Source organism: Coenobita brevimanus, chromosome 54 (assembly GCF_032717465.1).
Source record: "Coenobita brevimanus isolate Jiangsu-jjx chromosome 54, ASM3271746v2, whole genome shotgun sequence".
In the NCBI taxonomy this organism is placed as follows: Eukaryota; Metazoa; Arthropoda; class Malacostraca; order Decapoda; family Coenobitidae; genus Coenobita; species Coenobita brevimanus.
Genome location: NC_137007.1, coordinates 31,189,652 through 31,199,467, shown reverse-complemented (window position 1 = coordinate 31,199,467; position 9,816 = coordinate 31,189,652). Strand labels below are relative to the sequence as shown.

General features: G+C 43.9%; 1 protein-coding gene across 1 annotated transcript in view; it reads right to left on the bottom strand.

Moving 5' to 3' along the window:
• Positions 1 to 365: 365 nt before the first annotated feature.
• Positions 366 to 9,816, bottom strand: part of LOC145401077 (uncharacterized) — a 34,133-nt gene continuing 24,682 nt past the window's right edge. The window contains exons 5-7 of the mRNA XM_080273449.1: positions 3,706 to 3,880; positions 1,485 to 2,087; positions 366 to 451 (exon numbers count right to left, since the gene is read on the bottom strand). Of these exons, the coding sequence (XP_080129575.1) occupies positions 366 to 451; positions 1,485 to 2,087; positions 3,706 to 3,880 (864 nt within the window). The remainder of the gene's footprint in view (positions 452 to 1,484; positions 2,088 to 3,705; positions 3,881 to 9,816) is intronic.

Sequence of the window (9,816 nt, the reverse complement as noted above, 5' to 3'; positions counted from 1 at the left end):
TGGAAGATATTACATATTTTAGTGTTAGAGGGTAGGTATCATGTGTGTTATGTGTCAGAGTGTTAGAGGGAAGGTACCACATGTTTTAAAGTGTTAGAGGGAAGGCATAATATATGTTACGTTGTTAGTGGGATAGTATTCATAGCACATGTGTTATAGAAAGGTCTAATATGCTAGAGTGTTAGAGGGATGGAGGTGGAAGTGAGGTTGAAGGTGGAGTTAGGGCTGAAGGTGGGTGTGGAGCTGGAGCTGAAGTAAAACTAGCATGAATCTGGAGGTGGAGTGGAGGTGGGTTGGAGGTGGAGGTGGAGGTGGAAAGAGGAAGTATCAGGTATTGGTGGAAGGAGGTGGTGGAGGTGGAGGCATCACATGTGTTGTAACTGCATCAGTGTGTAGGCGGCTGCTAGTTCCTCAGGTTGCCGGAGGCCTTGGTTTATCCCACCATCTTCATCTGAAAAATAAATATATGTATGAATTTGAAAAATCCATTATTACTTCAGCCTTACAGAGAGGAAAAAATCATCATCGCCATCATCATTACCATTATATTCATCATCACCATTATACCTGCGTAACCTGTACTCATATCGAGCGTGGTTCCAGACATCCTGATGGAATGTAGATATTTAGAATGAGTAACAGTAGTAGTAGTAGTAGTAGTCCTGATGGAATGTAGATATTTAGAATGAGTAACAGTAGTAGTAGTAGTAGTAGTAGTAGTAGCAGCAGCAGTAGGAGTAGTAGTAATACTTGTAGTAGTAGTAGTAGCAATAATAATAGTAGTAGCAACCCCAGGCTCATCTAAACTTTAACCCGATGGACTGCAGGCTGAAGCTGCCCTCTCCCTACAGTCCAGCACCCTCCTTTCAGTGGTGAGGAGGAAGTTGAGAGACGTTTGTATAGCCAGGCAGCTGAGTTACTCAATTATATCGGTGCCACCACGTGAAGGCGTCCCCCACCAAAACCAACAGCAGGAGTCAACTGTGTACTTGGTTTCACCTGTGAACAGATGATTAAATAAACTGATAAATAGATGGTCAGATACAAGCGTGTCTAGATATGGACGAGTGGGTACAAACAAGAAAGAGGAAAGATAACGAAGCGACCAATAGGGGCAATTCGTGTAACTACAAAAACAAAAATTCACCTGCTATTCCACTGTGTCTACTTCACGTTTAAAGCATGTCAATCAAATTCCTCCCTAACGCATCGTATCAAAGCAAATTATCTTCGGCAATACAGCATCCCGCGTCTCTCTGAGCCTGGGAATATTACCAAGTGTTGTGGAGACAGCTCAGTCAGTGCTTGCAATATCTATCCTGCATCACTTATTCAATTCTTACTACAAATGCCACACCCATGCCCACACTAGCAGACTAAGCCATCCTTGCAATAAGTGATAATGTTTCGTCAGCTTCTAGGAGAGCAGTATTAACGATGCCACCCTGTATTAGGTAAACTTTTTTTGGCCGACTGTGCCTCACCTGCAAACCTAACACTAGACAGCGTGGATCTTGCCGCCCATGAAGGCAGTTGGAGCCTCACGGGACCGACTCGCTCCCTCCACTCCTCTCTCCCCACGCCCACGCGGGACCCGGGAAGGAGTGGGGAGGAGGGAAGCAAGGACGAGGAGCCGTGAAGATGTCCCCCTTCGCTCCAGGTGCTTATCTTCTGTCTCTTAAAGCCTGGGGGAACACAATTCTGGTTCCTGTGACGTTCGTACTTCCTAACTCCCCTGTCCCCTTCCTCCCCCTTCAGCCGACTCCTGTGCACCTTGACTCTGTGTTCTGTTGCCGGGACTCTGTTATCCTTCACGTGCTCGAAAGATGAGTTCCACAGAGCACGGAATCCTTCTCCGGGACTAGACGTGCGTAGCGGCGAGGGGTGGGAGAAAGCCAACGAGTACTCCCCCCCAGTAGAGGAGTCCTGGTGTTCGTGGGGGTACCGTGAGCTCTCCTCTGGTGGCGGGGTGGTGGAGGGTGAGGAGGCCTGGGTGTCTGAGTAGGAGTTATTGAGGTACCGCTGGAGGAGGGTCGTCTTGAACTTGGGCGACACTGATACCTCGTGCTGGTCTAGACTGGGAGGCTCTGAAATGACATACATGTAATTATTTTTCTTGTTATGGCTATCCATTCATCCCTCATTCAGATTTTTTTTTTCCTCCATACATCTTTCATCCAGTGATTTCTCTCGTCTCATCCAATCTCTCTCTCTTTTTTTTTTTTTTTTTCCCAACAGGAGCGTATAGTCCTGGGGCTAGGATACTAAATCCATACATTTGGGACAAGGATGATAAGCCTCAGTCGCCCCCGAGTGACATAATGTGAGCAGTAATCCCCAACCAGCCCTCAGATGGAAGCCCTTACAAGTTCCATCCGGTTGGATTTACCGTATTATGTTAAATCGCTGGCGTTAAACTGATACATGTTATCTGAGTGATAGGGATACCAAGAGACTGCAGTGACGTAGGTGCAAAATAACTTTATTTAGTATAATTCTAAATATACCTTTTGATGTGAGATGATGTTAATCAGTTGTTACAACTATACATTAATTAAATATAGGGAGATGGCAATTTTAGGCCAAGTTAGAGTAAAAAGAGTATAGCTTGTAATATTCATAACGGATATAAGAGATTAGCATCCTATATGCTACATAGATGATGTAGGAGAAAAACAAATTCTATATACATAGAAAATAAAAATATACAATTTACGTGCCATATGAAGAGATAAATTGATAGGTGCCAGGGAGAGTCCTAAGCTTACTAGAATAAGTCCCTGAAAAAATCGGGACAAAACAACTATGTGTGTGTGTGTGTGTGTGTGTGTGTGTGTGTGTGTGTGTGTGTGTGTGTGTGTGTGTGTGTGTGTGTGTGAGAGAGAGAGAGAGAGAGAGGTGATGCTTACCCTTACAGTTCCCAGAGGCGAGAGCGCTAGACATGCAGGGGGTGAGAAACAGGGCTTAAAATAGTTTTCATGCGAAGGAATTGTCCCACTGAAAACGATGACGTCTTATTTGCCTTATTTTTTACTTTTTCAGATGATTTCATTCATCTTAGGAGGAGTTTTCGAGTCTGAGGAAGTGCATAATAACTTTCATTATGAGTGATTTTCTTCTGAGTCAAATATAATCGTCTGGGGTACAAAAAAAAAAAAGTTTAAAAATATGTAAATAAATAAATAGACAGATAAATAAGAAGTCATCGTACTGAAGGGGTCAACACTTCAAGGAACTCTGTCTTAACTCAGTCTTGCCAAAAATAGTACAATATTCTCAGTAAATAGGAAATAGTTTAAAATGAGGTACAAATAGCTGACATATTTGGCTGATAATCTTGCTGTCGTAATGTGTGAGTAGGTGGATGTTTTCATAGCACAAGAATGTTATGTGTATGTTTAGAGGGAATTTGATTATTATTATTATTATTATTATTTTTATTATTATTATCATTATTATTATTATTATCATCATCATCATCATCATCATCATCGTAATCCTGTGTCTCATTAATAGTTTCTACTTTTTTAAGGACCTAATGTAATGGCATGTGATTTAGAGAGAGAGGTGGGGGAAAGTTTTTATCATCATCATCATCATCATCATCATCATCACTCTTAGGAGCCTGAGACTGTTAATATCGTCACCATTAACTTAGCCATTAACTACTTAGACGAATGACAGTGCATATACAGACTCTCTCACCTTCAGACACAGGTGGTACCCAGGTGTTAATGGAGTCCCCAGGTAAAATAGGTAGAGGTTCAGATTTCCCCGTGATGACCGAGTTGTACAGCCTCACCCTCTCCTCCCAGCACACGTTGAAGCCCCGGGTGGCCTCACGGATCCGGCGCCTCATGTTGCCGAACCATTCACTCACCTGATGGGGGGGGGAAAAGAGAAGCGTATATCACTGCACAACAATAATGTTTCCACGTTTATTTTCAGTAAAGTATCGCCTGACGATTCTGAACACCTGAAAGAAATCCCTCCCTCCCTTGTCACCTGCATATCACAAAATCCCTTATTTCTCTCGCACTGTTATTTACTTTTCCTCCTGTCTCTCTCTCTCTTCTCTCTCTTTTTCTAATCACGCCTCTCCTCTCCCTATCTTCTTCCCCTTAATTCCTTTCATCTTTCTTTCCTTCCACTCCCTTCCTACCTCCCTTCCCTCCTATCCTCTTCCGTCCTTCTTTTCTACCTCTCCTCTTTCCCTCCCTTTCTTCCCTCCTTCCCTCCCCATAGTCCCTCCTTTCCCTCTGCCCCCTCCCAACCCCCGACTCTAGCGAAGCAGAATGTGCTGCCACCTAGCGAGAGAGAGAGAGAGAGAGAGAGAGAGAGAGAGAGAGAGAGAGAGAACTAAAAAATATCAGCACCTTCCTGACATAACTCCCTTTCCTCCTGTCCTCGCCCTTCCCTCTCTTCCTCTTCACAATCCCTCCTCTTCTCTCCCCATGTAGGGAGGTGGGAGACGCAGCAAACTCCCCTCCTCAAATCTTACACCCACAGTGTTCATCTCGCTAAGTGACAATTGTGCAGTTGTTAATATTAATCGCAACATTTCTAATCTCTCCTCCCCTCTCTTCCCTCTCCCCAGCTCAGGCAAACGATAAGTGTTGACAGACAGACCTAAAAGAGATTACAGCATCCCCTCACATAATTCTTCCTCCCTCTCCTCCTCCGTTTCTCCCTCCCTTCCTCTATCCCTTCCTCCCTCCTACCAACGGGACAATAAGTGCTGCCATCTAGTGAGAGACGGCTAAAGAGATTATAGCATCCCCTCACGTAACCCTCTCTACCTCCCTCCCGCCGACAAGACAATTAGTGCTGCCACCTAGAGAGAGAGAGAGAGAGAGAGAGAGAGAGAGAGAGAGAGAGAGAAGCAATCCCTCTCAAAACTCAACACAGTGACCCGCATTCTCAATAGCTTAAGAGTTTCCTGTCACCTCATCCTTGGCGATTTTAGTACACATATTGCACCTTATTGTTCGTGTGTATATTGCAATGTTTTACGTATTTACACCTACTAGTTCGCATGTATATTGCGATGTTTTACGACTAATGCATCCTATTATTCGCATATATGTTTTATCGGCCTAGATTACAAAAGACCACAGAGGAAACCCACGAGAGCGATAAATAAACAGCTTGAGAAAAGGCGCTAAGGAGCGTCTTTAACATCTGCAATACGGCGGTCTTCTTATTATATTCTTGCTACTTTTAAACATCCTTTTCAGCTTCAAAGATAGGCTACGTTTCGAGCGTGCAGTAACCCCTCCATTGCAGGGACTATCCTAAACTGAATAAAAAAATAAAAATTGTCGGAATGCAGCAAGAATATATTAGAAAATACGTCACGGTGTGAAGGAGTAAGCCAGAGAATAAAAAATGCGAATCACTAAGCTAAGAACTGCAGACACCCGTCCTAGGCGAACTTGGACCCCTGGTGGATGCGCGGGGAACTAGGCGGCGTTTTGTTTATCTTCTCTGCGACTGTCCGAGAACCAATAAACAGAGGGGCAAGCAGACGTTAATGTGCCCTGTTCACTTAACCCTATGTGCCTTGTTTACTTGTTCACTTAATATGTGCCCATTTCACTTATCCCTCCGTTCAAGTGCTATTTTTGAAGACGAATGAAATCGTTCGGCGGAAGAATGAACGTAAAGCATCATCGTACATGAGAAGGTAAGTTGAAATTTTTTTAACCCTTCAGCCCGAAATGTTATTCTTAATATTGAAGAAAATCGTTTAGAAATGGCAAGAAAAATATAGATTTATACGTCACAATGCTAAAGTTAAATGATCTTCACATACGACAAGTAGTAACACAATAAGCCAAAATAAATCTAGCTCAGTTTTCTAAGGCAAAGCAGTACTATTCAGGATTATTTTTTAGGGCATTTTGTTAATGAACTGTACTTGACTGAATTATAGGTGTATATTATTGACAATTTTCATGCTATGGTCTGCGGTGACTGATGGACAAAACAACTCTCGCCGACTGGTCGCTCTGTCGTCCTCCTGGGGAACTAGAGTGCGTTTTTGCTTATGACTTTTCGAGCCGTGTTCTTTGCAGTGAAGAAGTTAAAAAAGTCATCCAGCTGTCTCTAACGGGTGTTTATATTTCGAGCCGCTTTCCTTGAGGTTTTCAAGAATTCACACACACACACACACACACACACACACACACACACACACACACACTCTCTCTCTCTCTCTCTCTCTCTCTCTCTCCAGCTCAGTCTAACCCGGCCATCTGTCGGTCTTTTGGGGAATTAAAAGCATGTTTTAATTGCGGATTTTTAAAAGCTGTGTTTTCTGCAACTGGCGAAAAACGAAATATTTATATAGTGTACCTCAGTCTCTTTCGAACTGGCCTTATGTTTGATGATCTTGTTCTCGTTTTTATTTTTCTCCTCTTTATCCTTTTTTCATTTTCTTTATAATCTTCATTCTTCTCTGTCCCCTCCTCTGCTTTCCATCTTTTACTGTTTCTTATTCTTTTTTTTTATTCCTTTTTACTTGTCATCTTTTTCCTCATTCTTTTTCTTATCAGTCTCTCTTCTTCCCCTCCTTTTTCCTTGTGTTTCCTTTTCTTTGGTGCTTAAGGAACAATACTCCTTACCAACATCAGGACTCTATTGACTCGCTAGGGTTGTTAGGTCTGTGTGGTTTGTATATCTGACATAAATCCTTACAGGGCAATATATTTCATCTTACTATTTTCTTTGTCCATATCTCAACCCTAACCTACTTCTTTCTCTCTCTCTCTCTCTGATTGTGTGTGTGTGTGTGTGTGTGGTGATAAAACACGGCCGTGGGTCTGCGTTGTAACTGGACGAGTGACTGCCATGTGTTGCTTCTTGGCGTCTTGTGTGTGTTGCCTGGGATGGAGTTCGTGTGTGAAGGTATTGAAGATTGTGGTGTGTGTGTGTGTGTGTGTGTGTGTGTGTGTGTGTGTGTGTGTGTGTGTCTTTTGTACAGCTGCGGTCAATATTTCTCGTACATCCTCTCGAAGCCACGTCAGAAACAAGTGGGATTTTGGGTTCGATACTTCCTCAGTCAGTTCATTTACAGTGTCTTGAAACCATGTCAGAGCCTAATGAGATAATGGGTTCACATCTCGCTTCACTGGTTCATTTATACAGCCCCCAAACATCAGAACCTAATGAAGCAGCAGGTTCCCATCTCAGTTCACTGCTTCATTTGTGCTGTATCGAAAACGTGTCACAGCCAAATAAAAACTGGGTTCAAGTCCCAACTCATTATTTCATTTGTAATATTGAAGCCGTCTCAAAATTCAATGAAATCTTACTAAACTGTCCACCAGCAAAGCAAACGTGTTGGGGTCTCGTGGCCGCAGTTCGGAGGCACTGAAATGTAAAGGAATTACTGACGGCAAGTGTGCAGTGGTGATCAAAAGTTTGTCTAATATTTTGCCTCTTCTACGTTTTTTTTTTTTTTGTGTGTGTGTGTGAAGAGTATTCCTACGCTGAGAGATCTGCCGTTTCCTTTTTTTCTGCCCATAAATGATTCTCTTTTATATGATGCATCAGGGAGAACGTTTTTGGAAATGCCATAAGAGTCAAGTAAACGTAGTGGAATAATAAGAGAACTTTTGTCCCTGAATGCAAATAATGTGTTTCCCTGGTTTGCTCCCTCTTGTGAAAAATTTGTGTTTTTTTGTTTTCTAGTTTCCCAGAATTTGTTTCGGTATTTTATTGATTTAATTATTGGCCTATTTATTTACTATTATTATTATTATTATTATTATTATTAACAACATTATTACCATTATTATTATTTAAGGGAGGTTAGAGGCATGTGCGTGGCTTGCTGATGAAGTGAGATGGTTCTTTGTGGTTGTGCTTCGTGTGGGTGGTGGTAGTGGTAATGGCTGTTGTGCTGGGAATAATACCGAGGCTGGTATAACGTGGATGATGTTCGTGTGGTGGTGTGGTGTCATGTGGTGTGATAGCTGTTTTGCGTGGGGCTGGCAGGAATGGTGGTAGTAGAGGTGATAGAAGTGTTGGCAGTGATGATGGAATTGGTGATGACGTCGGTGGTGTTGGTGGTGGTGGCAGTGATGGTGGCAGCGATGCTTTCAGTGGTGGTGGTGGCAGTGGTGTGGCAGTGATAGTGGCCATAGTGGCATTGGTGATGGCGGTTGTCGTTACAGTGATGGTGACAGTGGTGTTGGCAGTGCTCTTGGCAATGATGTCACTGGTGGTGGCAGTGGTGCCGCTGGAGGTGGCAGTGGTAGTGGCAATGGCGCTGGCAGTAGTGTCACTGGTGGCAGCAGTGATGCCGCTGGTGGTGTCAGTGGTGTTGGTAGTGGTGTCAGTGGTGATGGCAGTGGTGTCAGTGGTGATGGCAGTGGTGTCAGTGGTGATGGCAGTGGTGTACTCTGGTGTGGCTGGCACGCCGGGTGGGGCAGAGTGCCAATACTACGGGGTTGGCACTGGCCCGGCACCCCAAGCTCCCCCCACCCCACTCCACGCTCACTCCACACACCACCACGCACGCGCCCACAGTCTTATCACACTCACGCTCCTGGTATACTTCCCTCCTACGTGATCTCGGTATAGTTCCCCACACGCTCCTGGTATAGTCCCCCAAATGGTCCTGGTATAGTTCCCCACATGGCCCTGGTATACCCTCCACATGCTCCTGGTATAGACCCTCACACACGCTCCTGGTAAAATCCCCCACACGCTCCTGGTATAGTCCCCTACACTCTCCTGGTATGCCCTCCACGTGCTCCTGGTATAGGCCCTCACACACGCTCCCGGTAACGTCCCCCACATGCTCCCACTATAGTCCCCAACACGCTTCTGGTATAGGACCCCTACACTCTCATGGTATAGTCCCCCACTCGCTGCAGGTATTATTACGTATTGTTGGGTCTCTATAAAAACAACTCACCGTTTTGATATTTAGAGACGAGTCGAATGCCATTGTACTTCTCTCACTATTAGGAGAGACTGTAGGCGAGGTGGTTAGGGATGCAGCTGCCCGCCCTTCCCCTATCAGACTTCTTTTCATCTGTGCTTATTTCCCTGTAGTTAGGGACACCATCCTACGGTAGACAAATGATAATGATGATAATGAAGATGATGATGATGATGATGCTTAAGGCCGCTATACGAGTCTTGGGAGCATCTTTGTGATATATTTCTTGTTCCCAGTAAGCTATGGAAGGTAACAAGATTTGTCCTTCCATGGGTGTACTTGTCAATGTCTAGTCGCTGCGAGACCACGTAAGTCTGCCTCGAAATCAGTCACATAGACTTGATTTACTATCATATGGAGCTGAGGGTCTCTTTCGATTGCCATGCTTACCTGCACCAGTATTGCGAAGGATCCAAGCCAATTTTTACAATGAACACGTTTCCTTACGAGTGTAATATTGACGGAAATAATTTAGATTTGTCGTCTTATTCCAGTCACTCGCTCTAGTTTGGTTTGGTTTCAGAGTGCTTTGTATCCATATAAGTTAACATAAAACCATAAACAATCATAACTTTGCCCCTGCTTTTCCTTGTCGGTGCGGTACATCTTCAATGAGTGTCCCATCTTTGAGGAGTTCGCTGTCAGTATATCTCATTATGTTTGCATTAGACTTTTCATCGCAGCATTTACTGTTCTTACGGTATTGCCAAGTAACAGGTGATTTTGTATCAGGTATATGCCACTGAATCTCACCTTGCTTTATTATACTCATTCCTGCTCGCCCTTTAGCGACAACGTTCACCAGAGAGTTAGGACACGTACTCGGTCTGAAAATAAATATCTTAATTACATGGATATCTCTC